The sequence below is a fragment of the Apostichopus japonicus genome, chromosome 23 (genome assembly GCF_037975245.1).
Source record: "Apostichopus japonicus isolate 1M-3 chromosome 23, ASM3797524v1, whole genome shotgun sequence".
NCBI classification, from domain to species: Eukaryota; Metazoa; Echinodermata; class Holothuroidea; order Aspidochirotida; family Stichopodidae; genus Apostichopus; species Apostichopus japonicus.
The window spans coordinates 4,816,176-4,837,153 of NC_092583.1; the positions used below are offsets into that span (position 1 = coordinate 4,816,176).

The following is a 20,978-nucleotide window of genomic DNA, read 5'->3' on the forward strand; positions in this document are numbered from 1 at the left end:
AAAGAGATGATGCAACATAAAGTAGCAGCGTTTGTGATTCCGTTGGTGGCATCTATTTAAGCTGTAACCGTAATCTACAACAAGGAATAAAGGTTTATTGACGCGTATATACCTATCTCGTGTTTAAAAAAAAAAAAATGATGAAAGTTAAGTATGGTTCGAGTAAGCTGATCATAATCAATGGAGACACATGAACCAGTCCCGCGGGTACCCAGAATACAATACAACAATACGATGTGTATCTTAAATATTAATAAATATTTTTTGGTCCAATTTACCTATGAAGCGTTGCAACACTTCAGCAGTAATTTGTTTATTTCTACAAATTAACAAATTTTCCATTAAATTTCTTTTCTTTTCTCTATATAAACGTTAATCTTCTCGTTTTACTATGTAAGGGGCCGGGCTCGAAAAGTTATCTTACTTCTGGTCCCGCTGCCTCATTCCTATAACCAGGGACGTCGCTAGATGGGGTGTCGGGGGGGGGGGGTCTCACCACAAACTTGGTAAAACTGACGATAGTTGGAAAATTGGAGTCGGAATTTCCGACTGTCTCACTCTAGTTTATCTTGCCCTATTCATATATTCCTGTGATTGTGAATGACCTAAAAATTGGAAAATTTCGGTCAAAATTGACCTTTAATCAGTCATATTTACCACGTTTCCTTGCCACTTTGAGAAAATGTATCTCGCGATTCTTATACTTCACCATACAAAACTTCGTATGATTTGAATACTCCAAAAAATCCTAATAGAACTACTGTCATAGGCGTAGGAGCCCAATTTGATTGAGTGGGGGGGGGGGGGGGCTGTAACGACTTGGCCGAAAAATATAACCAAACTTTTTCGCGCGCTCCGCGCGCGTTGCAGATGTTAATGTGCATATCATATAGGCATGCATCGGTTTTTACATGACATGCCAATAACATACAATCATTTTCCGTGTTGCTACCCTTCCATTGGTTACAATTATTGGGGAAGTCGTTACAACATTAATAGTAATGATAATATAAGTTTAACCATTGAAATACACATTGCAAATTATCTTTCTTTCAGTAGGTGTCCGAAAAGTTATCAGCATATTGCCCAAATTTTCATAAAAATATTTAGTTGGGAAGGGATGGGGTCTAATAGTTTGTTAAGTGAGTGCCAGTGGGTACAAATGTATCGAAAAAAAGTTCGGAACAAAAGTGCAGTCGCGAAAGATGGGGTGTCTGTCTGACTGACACTGACCGTATCGTTGACGAGTAGCGCGGGATGGGGGGGGGGGGGGTTACAAGGCAGCAGTCGGAATTTCCTGGCTACACCCCCAATCATCAGGCCTTAGCTACGTCCCTGCCTATAACTGTGTATTAACCATAGAAATTGCATCATTGTGATTTGATGGTAGAAATAAACGAAACGAAATTTGATCATGTTCCCTTCATAGGAATAATTCATTGGAGGATGTAGAAGGTTACTGTTATTAGTTAGGGAAAGGGTTGTTGGGAGACCGATGTTACAGCATTTTTAAATTTTTCTTGTTCTCTTGTAGCGATTTTCGAGCCCTTGATACTACACGTCAGAGAAAGAGAGGTAACACCATGCATCGCTTCCTAAGCCACAACATAAACTAACTACAACCAATTTACCCACGTTCAACTATTAATACCTCTTAGGCATAGGAACAAGGGAATCCCCACCCTCCTCCCGACGGCCCCCACTTAGAAAAAAAGCAGGAGTATGTGCATCCCCCCTCACTTTATTCAACTATAGGCATACACTCCACAGCAGAGCTCTGTATTGAGAAAACATCAATTTGTTTCAATGGGAGAGTACGGAAGCTTAAAAGTGCCATCAGCATAAAAAACTTTGCCCCATTAAGTTGACATTATTTCAGTAAATTGTTTAGATAACAAGATAATATCTTAGCAAACATCAGTTAAATGTTGGATTGCTCAGTTGCTTTAACAGAGCAATTGAACAATTTTCTGCAAAATGTCTTGAATTGACAACTTATCATATCTCATCAATCATGAAACAGATTTGTCAATTAAAACATTAAATATCCAAAGTACAAAAGTGGACGGAAAGAGATGTAATGTATAAAAGGGGAACACCCCGCCCGCCCCCCCCCCCTTCCTAAAATCGACGTCCATTTGGCCAACACTCCATTGGCCCTTACAAAATAACTCTACAAAGTTAATGGTGGACCAACAACAGCGGAGATGGAAAGCAATGTGTTGCCATATATTGCAAGTTCTCAAGACATCGCCAAAATATATATAACATAGTGGAATAACATAAATCATTTCTGGGAAAATCTGAAAATATAGGTTGACAAGGATTTGTAGATAGAATGGATAAACGAGAGAACATTAAACAGGGGTAAGTAGTTTTATATTGAGTTGCAAATGTATTGATTGAAATTTAATTTAAAAAATCTTTAGTTTAGTTTCAGTATAACTTTACATGGTTCTCATCTTTGACTTAAGCTTTTACTTGAACCTAAACATGACACAGTTTTAGTTCTCGTGATTCTTGCTTTAAAAGAGCAGTTTTTTATTAAAAGTCCTTTAACACTTAAAATTTCATTCTCAGAAGGCTACAGTGACTTCCATCCGTTCCTTTTCCGAACATACCTCGACCCAGACATAAATCAGTTTCATTTCTCACGATTCCCACTTTCAAAGAGCAGCTATTACTAAAAGTCCTGATCAACGTTCATTCTCAGAGGCTGATTTCCGTCTGTTCTTTTGCTCCAACACATCTTGACTCAGACATCACTTAGTTTCAATTCTCACGATTCTCACTTCAAAGAGCAGCAGTTAGTATAAACATCCCTGACTAAATTAGAATCTCTTGAGGCTGTATTAATTTCTGATGTTTCTCCCAAAACAACTCGGCTCAGACATGACTCATAACTCGGAACGCGAATTCAGCCGAAGGAGGGATATGGGGGGGGGGGGGCGGGGTGGGGAGGAGAGGAGTGGAAAATGGAATTAAAAACATCGTGCAATCAATCGACAAAAAAGTAGTTTGGGCTTTTGGACTCGGGGAGAGGGGGGTACGGCGGGATGGAAAAAAATAGAAAAAAAGGGAATAAAAGAGGGAGAAGGCGGGGAGGGAAAAAAGGGGGAAATAGGGGAGGGATGCCGAGGGGGCAAAAAGCGTAAGGGGAAAATGGGGATGAAGAATAAGAAAAAAGGGAAAAAAAGGGGCGGAAAAAGGGGGGTTGAGGGGGAGAAGGGAAGGGAAGGAAGGTTGGGGAGGAATGGGAGTGGGGACACTTAAGCTTCATCTGGGGCCAAGTCTGAGTCATGGGATTTACTGCCGGTGTTGCCGTTGGAAGAATAGTCTTGCAGATTCCGGGATCCTTCCAACTGAGGGAACTGGTGGACGTTCCCCAACTGCAGCTTTGGGTCTAGTTGGTTTTTCTCTCTGGTTCGTCACAGTTGATGGTTGTGGTCTGTTGTTCTGACCGTTGAGTGCCTGGTGTCTAGAGAAGTTACTGCCTGTTGTCAAGTGTGGGCTGTGGGTTGGGTTGGCATGGACCCTTAGAGGCCGAACTGATTTGGTAATGGCAGCAGGGAAGCGAGATGCATGAAACCTACTTTGGTATCTGTTGTTGAACTGTGAACACAAACGATATATCAGGATGGAGGAAAGAGTTGGGCGTTGCCATATAATTTATGACGTAATGTGAGGTTTCAAACAAAGGTTCGATGATTTAAGGTTGTTAGAGAAGAAGGGTTATAGCCATTGGAATTTAGATTGTGTATTTGTCCAACTTAAGTTAGAACAAAAAGAAGAAATTGGGTCAAGATTGTAATAACACTCCTCCAACCCCAACCCCCCCCCCCCTTCCCACCCACCCACCCATTCTCAGTTGTCATCAGGACTTTGGGAACGTTGAATGAAGCTGGGGAAAGGTGAAATATAATTTGAATTTATCACATTACCCGATCCCATAAATCAAGATTATATATTTCTCACTCACATTACTAAAGCCGATGCTCTGGGTGACAAGTTCACCAACTCTGTTTCCTATCCCAGTAACCTCTCTCGTCTCGACGGAGCTCCTCTGGTTTGGTTGAGACGTTGTCTGATTTTGTTTGACCTGTAGATATTTGTAAGATGTAATTAAAGCATTTAACAACTAGTCCAGATAAATAATGATACTCACGTATATTGTTTGCTTATGTTTGTTCTACTATTAAATGTACGGTTTATGACGTTTTCGTCTGTATGACAGGAGATTCTCGTCAGTATGTATTAACAGCAATGCTCAAACATATGACATATCTTCGGAATTGAAAAAAAAAATTTTTACTTTATCCTCAATATTGAGGAAAGGTCTTTGAAAATTAAATAAGTAGGATGGCTTTTATAATTCATAAATACCTTCCTCTGTAACAGATCGTCAATAGAATCACTCGGCAATTGACTTCTGCAGCGGTTTGATGAGTTCTCTCTCTCCCTATTACTTTCATCAATTTCATCAATAACAGACAACCTTTGTCTCCTTTCGTCTGATAATCTCTTTGGCTGCATCATCTTTTCTTGTCGTGCTCTCGTTTCTCTCTTCCTCATCTCTGCAATTGTTTCTATTTCATCCAGGATCCCTTGCGCCTTCTCTCTCTTCTCCTTTTCCTCTCTCTGCTGCTTCAGCTGTTGTTTTTCATTTTCACGTTTCAGTCTCAACCGCTCAAAGTATCTCTCCAACTTCATCTCTTCCTTGCGTTTCTTTTCCTCTTCCAGTCGCTTCTCTTCCTCTGCTCTCTGCTGCTTCTGAATCTTTCGTCGCTCTTCCTTCTCAGCAATCTGTCTCTGGATCGCTCTGTATTTAAATTGTCTTATGTCTTCATCGTCAATCTCCTCAGAAACAAATCCGTTTTCTCTCAAGTACTCTTCTCTCCTCTTTTGTTCTTCCTCTTTCTGTTTCTTTTGTCTGTAAGCCTCTGCAAACTTTTCATCCTTCATTAGTTCTTTCAGTTCATTGTCCTTCAAAATCCTAATTTCCTCTTGTCTCTTGTCGACTTGATCTTTTAAAATTTCTCTCAGGGTGACCTTCTTCTTCTTCTCTCTCGTTTTCTTCTCCATCTCTCGTTTCTCTGATATTTTCGATTCCCTTCTCGACATTCGCTTTTCAATTGCTCTCGAATTGCTCAGTTCTTCCTGCCTCCCGCTTTGCTCCCTCGCAAGACTTCCTTGTCCCGGGCCTGCTCTTCTTAACATGGATGCATTCGCTGGTTCTTGTTCCTCTTCCATCTGATCCTGTCTCTCATCTTGCCAGGAACCATCTCCTCCAATCCAGTCCCTCACTGGCTCTTCCCATGATGTGACGTCATTGCCTCTTCTATTGATAATTGGCTCCTCGCTATGACGTGCTATTTCGTTGCCTTGTTCTTGGTGGGCCAAAGTATTCTCCTCCTCTTCTACTTCTTCTTCCTCCTCCTCCTTATCCTCTTCCTCCTCTTCTGCTTCCTCCTCCTCCGACATCACATCACTGACCTTTTCTTCGACAGGCCTGTTTCTCATCCTCCATTCTGGAATTATTGGTATGATGTCATCAGATGAAGATTCGGCTGATGTTATAGAGGGCTTGCTGGATTTGTTTTGTGTCGGGTTGTCGCGTTGACTAGAACACGAATCCACGGAGCGATCTCTCTGGTCAAGAGTCGACGTATTAGCAATCTTAGACGGTGTTGGTGGTGGACATCGACTTTTTTTCGTAGCACGATATGTTCCTGAAGTGGAAAGAAGAGCAATATAGTGGAGGAAGAACCTTTCTAAAATAAGTTACAAACTGATCTTAAAACTTTAATCATTAAAAATTAAATCATTGAGCTCATCGATATGATAGAAATTATAATTAATTGAAATGTAAACCCACCTTGCTGCAGTCCCTCTGGTTTTTCAACCTTTTTCTGAGCTTGTCTACCAGCACGACGCATATCGTCTGCTCTTCGAGTAGAAAGTGGGTTGGTTTTCCCGCGCCCTTGCTTATCACGTGTAAGCTGCTCGACGTGAGTGGTCGCTGAAACGTCATCATCCGATGATTTCAGGATTCGAACCTACATTTTTATTGAAAAGGAGAAAAAATTCTTAATTACACTTTATTCATTATGTCGAGGTTTTTCTCCTCTAAGAAAATAGGAAAAATTAATTTAAATGTTTGAGGCAAATTTTAGGAAAAAACTATCAAAGCATAATGTAAGGTGACGACCTTTACCCCTAAGCCCTTGCAGCTTACCGTGTTTGTATAAGCTCAGGGACAAACTCCCGGGTCAGTGTTAGTAAAAATGGGATACACATACTCCCTGAGGTTGATAGGCAGGAGTCCAGAGCATAGGCGGGATTACAGGGGGCAATTGAGGTTACTTGCCCCCCTCCCCACACACACACTTTCCCCGATACTTTGAGTTGGCTTCTTTTATGGTTGGCTATGACAGCAATACTGACAACGCTGCGATACTTTTATACTTATTCATAATGTCATTATAGCTATAAAAAAAGATCGACCCATTGTGACGATTCTTATTAAAATCCATTTGATACTGTTTATAACGCTTAATAAATCTGGCAAGATTTATATGCAGATAGCATTATTAGTACAAGTACTGGGAAATAACCTATAAAAATTGCACCACATTACATCTAGGGGCTATATCAAATAAAAAAATTGGAGTGACACCCCTCCTCTTAGACCCTCCCCATGCCACCCCCCCCCCCGACCCACCCCAACTTTCACACATCAAATCACGTCGCTGCTCCATGGGGTGCGGAGCTATGGGCCACCGACACCAAACTTCCTGAAGAGTAAGTTATATCTACACCTGCTTACGGGGATTCACATCTCATCTCTCCCATACAGGGAGGAATACAATGACAAATGTTGGACACACCTTAATTTCAAAGCTACGAAATATAGGTACAATGATGCCAAGTGGTAGAAGTACAACTTGGTCAGTGCGGCGTTCATGAATAAGGTGTGAATTTTACAAATTGTTACATAGCTCATAAATTATCCATAAAAGTGATTTTGCGATGAGACATGCAACTTCGTGGATTGGCATCCATTTTTCAATTGATAATGAGTGCGAGTAGTGGAAATTCAGAAAGACTGTGTATGTGGTCTCATACGTACAAAGCGAAATCGTGTAAAAGCTTTCAAAAACTGGGAAAGATTGAAGGAGGACGGAACTAAACGCCTACGAACTTATTGTAAAACAAAATTTCATATTTCAGTCAAGGAGAACATATTAAATTGCGGATAAATAGTCCATTACAAAACATCCAAATGCGCCGATCGTCTCATTTACAACAGACAGCACATGACTTAAACAGCTGTCAATATTCAACTTACAAGGCGGGGCTACAATTACACACAAATGTGATTGGATTGTGATCGAGAACGTCACGCGCGCCTGTGTACGTGTAAATGTTTACGCTGCGTTATACGCTGCGTTATGATTGTTCTGTAGAAGACTACAACACATTACGTATGTACTGTGCGCGCACTTATAATGTATGCATATATATATATGCCGTTTATATGGTGCCGTGGTACAAAGTTAAATGAAACAGACAAGTTCGTGCTTACAAAAGGATTACTAAAATGGATTTTACTGTACATAATTGATCAAAAGAGAAGGTGAGACATCCTCATACAATGTCTTGAAAGCCTAGTCATATTTTGTTACCTTAGGTAACAATCACTCATTTACTTCTGATATCAATAACCAAAAAAGGAAGCTGCTTTTGGCGCTCAAGATTGTTTACATCGGTGGCTTATGTGAATCAACATGTCCATCTTATTTTGTAGCATGTAGACGTTTGCTGCAGGACATATCTGGAGGAGTTCAATGGTGCTGTTCAATGGTGAGCGTGATTCATTTTTTCGCTTAAGTATCCTAATATAACAGCTCTTACTTTACTTAGTTACTATAGTTAAAGTTGACAGTACGTACTGTGGGAAATTCACCTTGCATTAAAATAAAACATTGCATCAGTATAATAAATTAGCGCAAGTTTCGTTCGTAAGGGATGCGTACATCGAAAGACAAAGTTGAAATTGTTTCACAGTATGTATAATTGAACGATTATGAAACAGGTAGAGTACATCTTAATTATCAACCATAACCAAGCACTTAATCACATTTAGATCTTACACGGGTATAGGTCATCCAATGTCCGTGAGGAAGGACATCTTTATCTAGTATGAGGGATGACAAGCCTTCTTGATTTCATGTGCGACATTTCTGATTCATGTACTCTTACCCCATCAATGGAAAATTGAAAAGACTCCTTATTTGCGTTTGTTAGTGTGATCCATATGCTGTGGCTTAAATGTATATAAAATGGGGAAAGGGAGTGGATACTCTACTGGTTTTACTACTTTTAAGTGTATGGACACGCCTGTTTAATGTTCCATAAGACATATATACTGATTTAACCCTGCCAATAAGAAATTTAGTAGGTTTAAATTCATATGATAATTACATCAATATTTTGTGCATTGTTAAATGTAGGTAAACAAAAGCATCTGCAGCCACTTCACAGAACTTTTCACTTTAAGAAAAAAAAACGCCTGTCCGTGAAGTGTCCCGTACGACATGTCACTTTTTCTTACATATTTCCCACTAAGAATGTTGAAAACTTTTACTTGTTGTTATATTTAGTATATTTGGGGTACAACCTCCCTCCCTCACCATCTAAATAATGGAACATCATTAGCAATTAAGAGTGAATTAGAAATGTCTGTAAATTGGCCCCTACGACACATATGGAATCGCCCTAATGCGTATAGGTTGACATGTAATACACATTATTGAGTAATCGAATGAATTTTATTCCGTATACGTCTTCTGCGGTGCAAGCAGTTATTATCGTTATAGATATATTTCCACTTTTGTTTTTATTTAAAGCCAACTTATGACCCCTATCAATATAATGATATTGACCAAAGTTTCAGATACATGGATTATTGTAAAGGGGGTTACTAATTTCTATATCAAATACAACATATTTTAACTCTTAAGCAGTGGCGGAGCGTCCATACAGTCAGGGGGTATGCCTCCCCCCCCCCCCCTGACGGAATCAAATGGACTGCTGGCGCCCTTTTCAGCTTTTTACCACATTTTACTTATTCGCGATTATTGAAGGCTTGTTTATTGCACTCTCATCTACCTATTGACATTTGTCACATTTTGTTGGTGTAATTTTCTGACAAAGTGCTCTTACGGCTATTTAGTCTTCGTTTATCTTCAAATTAGCAAGGCCCGGAAAGGGTCATTTCCGGCGATCTAGGGAGTATCTTTACTCAAATAAATTCTGTACGCTCCGCGCCAACCTGTGGTGGCGCTCCGCTTAGATAGTGTCAAAAGCGCCATACAGACCATTCTCGCCCCCTCTGACCAAAACCCCTAGCTCCGCCACTGTTCTTAAAGACATGTTTACTACATAATATTATCAACATTTACTAATTTGAAAGTGCCATGTACAATTTTTAAGTTCCTTTGATAATTTTATTCTACCTGTTGAATGTTATTTCTCTAACATTGACAAACAGTGCAGACCCTACGATTTTAGTAATAGCAACTTTTTGGAGAAATGATCACAGTGTCCTGTCTTGCGTTTTGTACCAAAGAAGTATTCGACTTTGAGTACAGCGTTTCTGCATGTTGCCGTGTTGGGCGAATCTAACCGTAATATTAATTACCGACTTTGCGATCCGCGTTATAGTCATTGTCGTCTTTGTAATCCGCGGTCCCCCTCACCATTTTTTAAGGTCGGTAAGAGTGACTCCATAGTTTTCCCTTTCGGGAAATCAAAGTAGAAAAACAAGTATTTGGCAAAATCCTACAAATAATGACTTCTTGTACTGTTTTGTATACGCATGGCAACATAGGGTTTGATATAGGCTGTATAATGTTCTATCTTCTGTTCTTCTATTCCTATATATACTCACCAGTCCCCCAGAACCCCACCCGCTCTCTTAAATTCCGTCCACCCTCGCTTTGGTTATAGAACGTCATCACTTTCATTTGGTTTCCTTCCAGTTAGTCAATTGATTGTTTAAAAAAATCCCTTTACGCATTCCATTATAAACACCAAGTAACCCTCACCCTATACAATCACTCTCTTGACACTATTGTACAGTAAATAATCACACAATCTTGACCATATACCCTCACCCCTCCCGCCCCCCCCCCCCTCTCCAGGAAAAAAATTATTTGCCTTATTCGCAATGCCCCTACCGAATGAAATTAATTCCATACCGTAGTACACATAGTGGCAGATATGAGATATAACTTATTGAAACTTTGTAAAAAATGTTGATATCAAAAGTCCAAACTTCGAGAAATGAGTCGAAACCTCAGTCGTCAGGTTTTCCAGTCAAAGGCATCCCTTCAAAGTTTCCAGAAACAACTTCAAAGTTGGAGATTGTGGACAAAAAATGACATATGATAGTAACAATAATTTGTGATAACAATTATGTCCAAATGGTTGACTTTTAAAGTGAAATGGATTCAAGAACAAAATCGACAAACTCGAAATTTTCAGTAAAAAAATGCAAAAAGTTTGGTAATAGAGGGCGGAGAGTTTTCGAAATACTGAGAAATGAAAACAAATTGTTGAGAATGTGAGAAAGAAAGCGAATTTCAGAGAAGATAAAAAAATTTACAATTAAATTGATACCATTTGATATATAAATTTATAATAGATTTATTATATACTAAATTATCATGTTGGCATAATTATGTTTCGGGCAAAGTACTTGACCCGGAGAGTACATTTTGTTTCTGTTGGAATTTATCCATCCTCTCCATTCATGGTCGAATTCTATACAAATATGCGAATATGGGGGGGGGGGAAGGGGCCATATGGGGAGGGGTAAAGTATGTCATTAATTGTGTCCAATTTGTGGAATTGTTTAAGCAGAATTTCAGATTAAATTCATACCGCAACCTCCATACCGCCCCCCTTCATACAGATGGGGAGGGGGAAAGTATATACCTTTTTTTGTGTCCATTTCGTGAAATTGTTTGTTCAAGCAGAATTTCAGGTTAAAAATTTGACCTCAACTTCCACCCACGCCCCCCCCCCCTCCCCACTACCTCACATTCATAAACCCAATCGTCTGTCATGTTTTGATATATCAGTTTATGAATATTATTTATTAAGTATTATAATATTATAATGTTGGCAAAGTTATGTTTGGGGCAAAGTACTTAGCACAGAGAAAACTTTTTATCCAATTAGAGGTATCTTACCCAACTTCCACTCGCCCCTCGCCCTTTACATCCATAACCTGTATTCCCTGTCATGCTTAGGTACGACTGCTAGCCATGCATAGGGAAATTCCAAACCGATGTGTGTTTGTGTTTGGGGAGAGTGCATGGGGTCGTTCAGAAGTGTACTTGGTTGCACCCCTGATTCAAATTGTATATACTTTGGTGTTGTTTAGTGTCATTTTTCTGGGGGTGATTTTTTGGTCATTATATATGTTATTAGTTATTTACAGTTTTCACTTCAGACCTGCAGTAAGCTCATGTTCACTGTATAATCATTTATACATATTCTCATCTGCAGAATGCACGATTTAAACGTAATTATACATCTGCATACCAAGAGCGCAACTCAAAGAAAAAATCGAAATAAGTCGAGATAAAAAGCATTAATTTCAAAATGTTGACAAGAATTTTTTTAAACATATGAGGGATAATGCGAAATTTGAGAAAAATATATATTGGATGAAATGTTAAAATAATGTAATGAAATATTCTTTGTCCCATGTTGGCCACCATAGCTTCTATACATTACAATTCGTCTGTCAAAGATCCCGAAGCGGCTACCATTGTGGTTCACGCCCACCCCCTCCCTTCCCTTCCCTTCTCTTTGATAGCTTTGTTATATAACCACAGCAGCCTACCAAGATATATCTGTACCGTGGATATCCAACAGTTTGTGCTATGCCCTATCTATTCTTCTTTTACCTCCTCAGCTTTATTAGACAGCCTACGTGTCGCTAAATTGAATAAAATCATTCAAGTTATGTATATCTTTCACTCGCTTATTCTGTATAGTGTGCATAAATATAATGGTAACTCCAACGCGCCATGCCCAATATCAATTGTGTTCCTGACGATAGGGATTAATTTTCGCGGAACAGGCCCTCACAATATAGCGCACTGAGAAGACACATTGACGATTTTTAGGGGATCTTCTGAAATTTACAATAACTTGTTATTTATTTACAGCTTTAAGTAAAGAAAAAACGACAAGTACTTCCGATGGTCAGTTTATTGAATTCTTTAAAGCAAACAGATACGGTATTTTTCAGTAAACCCTTTGGTTTACATCCATGCCTAGTAAACTATGTAAAATAAATACATCTTCTATAGTTATAGCCTAGGCCTACGGGAATGTTGATCCTTTTATATAATTTCCATTGACAAAAGGTGGGCACCATAGAGGAATTATGGATCAAAAAACTTGTATATGCTGCAGCTCAGGCTGCTTCCAAATAAAATCATTGCCGTCAGAATTGTTTCCCGAGTCCGAGAAATTTTGTTGTACAAGTTGTTCAAGGAAGACTAGGCACATACCTTTATGTGGCTTTACAAATAGGGCTTTTAGGATAAGTAGGTAAATATCATATTAAAACTTATCACAGAAACACGAATGTCTGACAATCGAATACAGTGGCGGCCTGTGCAAGGAAATGTTGGGTTATATTGTATACGCGTATCAGTGAGACATATACATGCCTGCACTATGCATAAAACGATAACTTGCATACGATCAAGGCTATGATAATTTCGACTCACCATTGCACGTCGCTTCCTCCCGATCCAGTTCCAAAAGTTTCCTTTTCTGTCTCTGACTCTCCCTGAGCCTCTTTCCTCTCTCCTGACCTGACATTTCGAATGTTGGCAACCCATGATATTACTTGCGCCGCGCTATCCGTTCCCTGCTTCAATCCTGGCTCGCCGTCTGTATACCTTCACAGTAAGGAATGTATTACTATACGACGTACACGTACATGTGTATGGGAAGCAATACATCTCGAAGTTTACGTTGCACGCAGCAACGCATTGTGACGCAAGAGGGTCAGCCTGACAGACTCCTCAAAACGGTGGCGCTGTTCCAGTTCACTTATGATGGACTGTTCTTCGGTACTTACTATACTACATACATTCCACTGGAGTCCTTCTGACTCTACATTACGTTACCATTGCTCGGCCTACAAATAAAACTGGATGTTATTACTACATTTACAAAAGCGTATTACGACACCCAACTATACTCACGTATCGAAAATACCCTAGTAAAGTTTGAACATGAAGAAAGTACAATATTATTTAGGCGGGTAACTTGGCCTAAACCCTGACAGCCGTAGCCCGGATCCTATTTGTAAAGAAGATTCATTTTAAAGCCTCTTCTATGAAAGTCTTGTAACCTTTAGTACGACAGGAATGTATCGTTTGAAAAACATGACAGCCTCATGGGGTTTCATATATATTTGGATACAATATATTTGTGTGCAACGCCGTAAAGCGGTCAAACCGGTGCGGTCGTCCGGGGCCCCTTGTCCAAGGGGTCTGGTGAAAAGTACTGTCAAAAAATAACCACTCATCCGCTAAAACCTACTGCGTCCATTCGGCAAATTAAACGATTCTATTTCTATGTTCTCTTTAGGGCTCATTGCTTTGTCATCTACTACTGCTAGAAAAGGCCGTTTTCTAAATATGTTGTCGGGCCCACCAAATATAGCATGAAAGCGGTCGGTATTGCTGAAGGCCCCTTTAGAATCATCAAATGAGCCCTTCAATCGGACGTCGGACCCACGAAGAAATAGAAGTTCTTAGGAGTTGTCCGCATCGGAATGATAGAAAACTATTTGACAAATTCACTACGGTCGTGTAAACTTAATGTAAAAAGTTATGTCTGAGTTAAGATTAATCACTGGCGTAGGAAGGTACTTTTGAGTGGGGGGGGGGGGGGCTGAAGACTGATGGCCGGCCTGGGGGAGGGGTCTAAGGGGAGGGGGTGTCCCCCTCCCCTTTGGAATTTTTTGCATTTCCAGGTAGCCTCAGATGCAATTTGGTGCAATATAGCACACTTCAACACCCACTCCATTTTGTAAACTTAATTTTGTATTTTCACCAAGCCTTAGATGCAATTTGGTGCTCCAAATGAGATTTTTTTCTCATTTGGAAATGAAAAAGGGGTTTTCTGACTTGCGAAGCGGGGGGGGCGGAATGATACTTCCGCCCCTCCACATTTTTCACTGGGGGGGCTGGCGCCCCCCAGCCCCCCGGTTCCTACGCCCTTGACATTAATTTTTTACTTGCAGTTGGTCGTCCCTGGTTAGCATGCCTTTAGCAATTATACGGTAACAAAGCCTTGCTATTTTATGTAAATTATATCGTAGGATAAGTTTTAAAAATGATATGATTTTATTGATTTAATATCTATTAACTTATGTCTTGAATACTTTTCAGTACATTCTTGAAGTTCTCCGCTTCCCGGTACCAACCCCCCCCCCCCCCCCCCTCCAACCAAAAAAGAAAGAAAAAAGAGAGGGAACATTAAATACACAGGCAAATATACAGGCTTACCAAATGTGGCTTTCCTTTCATGTCCATTTCTCATGATTGCTACTCCGCTGCTTTCCAGTAAGTATATCATCGCGTTATTTCCTGATAAACTTGCAAGGGGGTAGGAACCGGGGGGCTGGGGGGCGCCAGCCCCCCACTGAAAAATATGGGGGCGGAAGTATCATTCCACCCCCCCGCTCCGCGAGTCAGAAAACCCCTTTTTCATTTCCAAATGAGAAAAAAATCTCATTTGGAGCACCAAATTGCATCTATAAGGCCAGGTGAAAATGCAAAATTATTTACAAAATGGATTGGGTGTTGAAGTGTGCTATATTGCACCAAATTGCATCTAAGGCCACCTGGAAATGCCAAAAAATCCAAAGGGGAGGGGGACACCCCCTCCCTTTAGACCCCTCCCCCAGGCCGGCCATCAGTCTTCAGCCCCCCACTCGAAAGTACCTTCCTACGCCACTGTAAACTTGGCAAGCATTTAGACTCAGAGACAAAGGAGAATATTTCTAATGAGGTGCGAGGGGGGGGGCGGGGGCGGGGTGGGGGCGGAGGGTACAGTGTTATTGGCTGATGTATACAGAGGAGTCAATGGAAAATACCAAATGATTCCTTGAAAGCATGCCCAGCCATTTTCAATTTCTTGTATATTTTCTACGCCTCGAAAATGAGCAGATGAGAAGCTGTCAGGGACAACGGCAGCCGGGATGTCGTGTTCAATTTATAAATAGAGAGTCTACAAACATCGTCAATAAGAAGCCTGTATTCACTGTGACAAAATGACACTATTTTTGGGAGTATCTCAATATAGTTTCAATGCATGCTTAATTATTGACCTATATTGTACCAATGAATTGTTGTGAAGAGGAAACATGCATATACCAGACTGAATAAGGGTTTCTTTTTTAGAAAGTTTGGTTTGATACATGGCATATGACATTTGTGTCATTAATTACTAGTGCGCGATAAACTTACGGAGGTCTGTATCCTTAGTATCCTTCATAGTAGGTTTGTGTGTCTCGGTCAATTTATCAGTTTGGTATATACGCTTACTTGCCTAGCTGCTGTTTAACCGTGTAGACTAAGATCTATTTTAACGGTGTAGACGATTTATGGAATATATCGTATTATCACTGTAGTTGTATGCAAGTTGTTAATGCTGTTCAGTTCAATGACTGTCAACGCCGGGGTCAAACTTAGCAGTATTTGTGCACGTGCCAAAAATAGTGTGTTGAACTTACAGGGATATCATTTTCCGATGGCTTAAACTGATTGCTTAATAAATTTGCTTTAAATTTAAATGAAATGAAGAAACCATTCCGTTATAGTTGTCTATTATGCAAAGGCTAAATGACAAAATTGATGAAGGTGTCTTTCCATATATATAGGGAGTAGAAATAACTGCTTGAATGCATGTTAAGAGTGCAATATCATAAAATGTCAAAGTCAGTGAGATTCAAGTTTTATCTACTTAAAAACTCCTTTCTAGGTTATGAATTTATAGTGGTTTTCCCTCCCTTACCCTCCCATGGTGTTACTTCCATATCGTCTTCTAGAATCTCACTTTTTGTTGGAACAGAGAGTAACTGGAACTTCCATGCCAACAGGAAGGTGATCCCGGGACTTGCACTCTTTGTATTTAACCTGATGTTGTTATGGTATGTAGAGAACAAAGTCATTTAGACCGATCCATGTCAGCCTTTTTTTCGCCCCTGATGATTGTTCAGAACTGGGGATTACTGAATGAAACACGTACAACGAAAGACTCACAAGAAAATAACACGAAAGTAACACATATTTCCGTCGATAGCTGTTCTGGAGGGTCTTGTTTCTTTTTCGTTTTATGTTTTTCAGCATGCGTTAGAGGGCGTTTTGTTCGGCGAATATATGTTTGGGCTTTACCGTGCCCACCGTAGTAATTAAAGCAAGACAACAAACATCCTGTTATTTATCGACGAAAATACAGCCATCAAATTCCTTGCAGAAATAAGCAATGCAGTAGCCACCGGCTCATCTGAGAAGGTAAAGTCTATTCGAATGACATATTCTTGAAATACTGCATGAAGAAATCAACGCATCTTAAACGGAGCTAATTCCTCTGCAAAGTCTCTTCTCTTGGAGTCGGCTTGCTGATATTACACTAGTAGCAGGCCTTACGTTAGCAGCAGTATTAACAATGGCGTGTACCCATGTTGCACCAGAGTGTAGGCTTAGCTATGCGTATTGTTTCATATGTGTGAAACGCTCGTTAGGATAAGTGATTTAAGTAACAAGATACATGCACTGAAAATAAACGTTACCAAGATGGCATGCAAATATGCTCAGTAATGTTCTTATGAATAAAGCCCTCAAATTACATCCGAATATGAGAGGTGATGTGCTCGTAAAGAATGTGTGTTTTGATTAGCCTTCACCATTTGGCTGGGTGCTGCAGTTGACCACATTCTGGAGGTCATGTTGCTTTAACTAACTAGGCTACTTGGTTTGCAAGTCTTAAAAGGTAGCCTAGTCCAGATGTACTTCTGAAATGCTGTTATGAAGCTATCAAAAATCATTGATTACACTACTAGATTCCCAGTTATGCCATTGAAACTTCATTTCATAGCATTTTTAATAATTTTTAATAATAATTTTTAATAATAGCAAAGAGATGAGTTGTTGACCACCAGATGTTTGACATGATCAGTATTAGTGTTGGATCCGGCTGGTCCAACCAGAGCCTGAATAACATTTAAGACTTACTCTGTACAATTTCCTATAGTACTTGGGGAGGTGATATTTTCGGTCAGTTTTTCTTTGCAAAATGTTAACCAGGTTTATATATCGTAGTCCTTTGATCCTCAATTTTGAAAATGAGATGAAATGCAATAAACAGCATAGAGCTATCAGGAAAGTCATTTATCCAAGTTAGTAGGCCTCAAGAAGAAATTAAATTTAAATGCTCTGAGTAAAAGTCTTAATATCTGGACAACGTAGACTAATGGAATCTCATTGAAGCATGCATAGTATTTCTAGGCTACAACTACGCATATATCTAAATGCCACTGCATAATTAACCCTGGAAAGGTTATTGTTCCAATTAATACTCACTTTAGACTTCTGCTACCAATGAAGAAGCAATGTACAAAAGTGTAAAAAGAATGTTACCAAAAACAATTGTCAGAATCATCAACAAGATTAATGGACATCTTGGTAAACAGATTCAAATTAGGAACATCAGCATATGGATGGCTTCTGTATCACGGAGCACTGTCAGCAGTACTAGTGTAGGTTAAAGGCATTGAAGACTCGCCCCAAATGGCGTGCCCCGCTCTGAAAAAAGTTAACTTTCCGTTGCTTGCAAGTGAAGTTTGCTGCTTATCGCTACAAAATGCAGACAGTAATGAAACGTGATACCTTGTTATCTTTAGCTGGACCTGAGATGTCCATCGCTGTATCCTTTGTACACTGTGCTGTGTGTATTGCCCGCAGCTGTATGTACTGACTGTACACTAGTGTCTAACTACAGAAGGTAGCAAGCTGTGTGTGCATATTTTCTGGCATCGATGGTGGTGTCTAACAATTCTGTTACACCTCATTCGAAACTAGGTCAGATTACCGGCATTAGACGTTTCTTTTAACGCGAGTCTTCACACCCTTTAATTTTTTCAAAATATCTAGGATCAACAAACTTTAGTAATTGAACTGAGATATTGCTTAACTTTAAAGTTATTATACAAAATATGGCAAGGAATCACTAAGGCAACTTTTACTCCACTAGCACTGCTCAGATCAAAGCGATATTTTACACAGTGAAAATTTAATGTCTCATTACATGGTGACCAAATTTAAACTTCGACCTTTCCAGCTTACTGCACTAGTGCACTGAAAGCTTAGTGAAAATGACACCCTTCTATGCAATTTCCATATCAATATTCATTATTTTTATTGAGTTATATATCTATCGTTAAACATTTTGAATAAAATTTGCTAGATTTATTAACGAGTCTGTAGATTCTACAAACTTCAATCAAAATTTGCAAGCCCCCCCCCAACATATCATGCACCAATCAACTCTCTCTGTTTTGTTTACAAACGTTAGACCTAGGACTTTCACTGGCTAGTCAGTGGTAGGTACATTTTCTTGAATAGTATCTTCTTTAGTCTTACTGATGTAGCTTGCAAAATTGTGTCATTTCCTCCATTACAAGGAATGAAAAGGTGTTTTCAAACGTTTCCTCCTTGAAATTGGGTAAAGAAAGTGGACGATACAAGTATAACTAGGTAACATTTGTGTAATGAACATGCCGATATGGTCGGTCGCAGTGATTTTATGATAAATCGTTCGCGCCATAAGGACAACAGAAAATGAATTTCTTTCTTTTGATTGCGACAACTTCTCTCCATTAAACCCACCTGGTCAGAGTGCATTTAGAATAAGAAACATTAAATCTGCTTTGGAAGTTTGTTTTCTGAAATGCATCAGCAAACAGGTATTGAGACTTTAAGGTTGACAAAGCATCTTTTTTCCACCATCAATCTGTGTCGAGTGAGACTCTGAGGTAGCATACGCCTATTAAAAGTTCCATTGACTTAACACACTAAATCACAAAAGTAATGTGGTCTTTAAGTCGATCTAGATAGTTCTCACAAGCTAAACGCTACCCATCACTGGGTAGCTGACAAGTTGGCCATTCATTGCAACATCAATTTTCCACAGGTGACCATGACCATACAGATTTTTTGCTATGAGTTCCTGAAGTTTTGTTAGTACTTGTAAACAAACCTCTTTACTCAGTAGTAAACAATTTTCGTATTCTGCTCCTGAGAGGGGTCTAAAATTGCCTCAATTGACCCACTTTTTGTTCTTCCATTTATGTTCTTCAACATTCAAGCCACATAACACCAGATCCTGATTGATAACATATCAGGAAAGATGTTAATTTGCTGCATTTTGGCACTTTTCTGAACACTCAAGCGGATTTATAAAGACTTTAATAGGAGTATGCCACACTGAAACTGCCCAAAAATAAGCAAGGCATAGTGAGGACAGCAAACTTGTTTCAAAACTCCTTAGTTTATATATTTTGCAAAGTATGACCATTGGCATGTAGAAATCATTTATGAGATGTTTGGTCACATCTAGTATATTGTTTTGCTGACAAAAACAAACTTGATTTCTTCTCTTTGTTGTTATACCGAACCGTTGTTAGTGTAAGGCACAGTGAAGCCTGACCCACTCCGCAGTTGCATGCTGTCTGCAAAAATTGGTTTTAATACCACAGTGACAAATAATTATGAATTATAGATTTGATGAAAGTCAAATTTGCTCTAAAAGGTTCTTTTACTTATGTAATTTTAATAGTGGGAACAACTTGTCATGTATGGAAATCATGACAATTTCTTACTGATGATCTTTACCCAACTTACCATACATGTGTTTATATTTGGAACGTTTTCTTGAAGTAGCCTAAATACAGGTTACTGTACATACATGTAGGGACATTGCATTTAATCAAAACATTTAACTATTTTGTTAAAGTTGAACTAGATCTCTACCATAATCCTTTAGACACTGAAGTGTTTGACTTTTAAGTAGGATGCCTCTCTAGAGAGTTTGCTTAAAGTAGAACGATAGTGACAGAAAAAAAAATCTCTCATTTTCATATATAATGTAGTTTATATGTTACCAAGCAACATATTTTTTTAATTTTCCAAATAGCACACCGGAAAGTAATAAAAAAGGGAATTGAAACATCGTTTTTTCGTCTCCGTAATTTAGGAATTTGCAAACACTGCAACGACCTTGAACAGCCCTCAGGTCAGTGAATGACGTCACTGTGATGATCTTTTCTGTTGTGAACTGTTCAGTACGGAGCTGTGCGTGCATTTCGTGTCAGCATAACTGTTATTTTCCGGCGTAATGTTCAAGACATAAATAGATACTGAATATAATGGTGTTTCTTGATTTCTTCACCACGTGTTTACAAGTTTTTTTTACGAAATTTGCGGCGATTTCGCAACGATTTCCCAATATCTGAAGAGGTAACTCGCAAGCTGACCCAAAGTAACGTAAATCTCAAGATCACGTTTTTGGCGGGTTTTATACAGAGTGATGTATGAATGTGCCCACTTACCAGTCAAACTGGCACAATAACAAAAGTGATGATCATGATAGTCTCAAACGTAGTTTAGTATAACATCCGAAAGAAAATCCAAAGTTCTAAACAAAGTAGATTCGCTTGTATGCACTAGGCCTACTGTAAAACATAAACGTTCCTTGTTCCGTGCGTCATTAAATCCAACAGAAAGGTTTCACTGAGCTTGAAATACAACCGCATTTGAACTCAATCGAGTAGTTAGTCTAGCTCGAACAATTTTCTCACTACATGCAATGCCTAT

The 20,978-nt window shown here is 39.3% G+C and overlaps 2 protein-coding genes across 4 annotated transcripts in view; one reads left to right on the forward strand and one right to left on the reverse strand.

Moving 5' to 3' along the window:
• The window catches only part of LOC139964696 (uncharacterized), a 49,807-nt gene extending 36,816 nt beyond the window's left edge, over positions 1 to 12,991 (reverse strand). The window contains exons 1-5 of one of the 2 annotated variants that reach the window (XM_071966542.1): positions 12,816 to 12,991; positions 5,876 to 6,056; positions 4,384 to 5,729; positions 3,980 to 4,099; positions 2,965 to 3,612 (exon numbers count right to left, since the gene is read on the reverse strand). In XM_071966542.1, coding sequence (XP_071822643.1) covers positions 3,307 to 3,612; positions 3,980 to 4,099; positions 4,384 to 5,729; positions 5,876 to 6,056; positions 12,816 to 12,929 — 2,067 coding nt within the window. In that variant the 5' untranslated portion in view covers positions 12,930 to 12,991 and the 3' untranslated portion in view covers positions 2,965 to 3,306. Of the gene's footprint in view, positions 1 to 2,964; positions 3,613 to 3,979; positions 4,100 to 4,383; positions 5,730 to 5,875; positions 6,057 to 12,815 lie in introns of those variants that run through there. The other variant, XM_071966543.1, reaches the window with a different exon arrangement.
• The window catches only part of LOC139964690 (uncharacterized), a 29,119-nt gene continuing 15,797 nt past the window's right edge, over positions 7,657 to 20,978 (forward strand). Inside the window, exon 1 of one of the 2 annotated variants that reach the window (XM_071966523.1) lies at positions 7,657 to 7,863. The gene's annotated coding sequence lies outside the window, so the exon portion shown is untranslated. Of the gene's footprint in view, positions 7,864 to 16,310; positions 16,620 to 20,978 lie in introns of those variants that run through there. The other variant, XM_071966521.1, reaches the window with a different exon arrangement.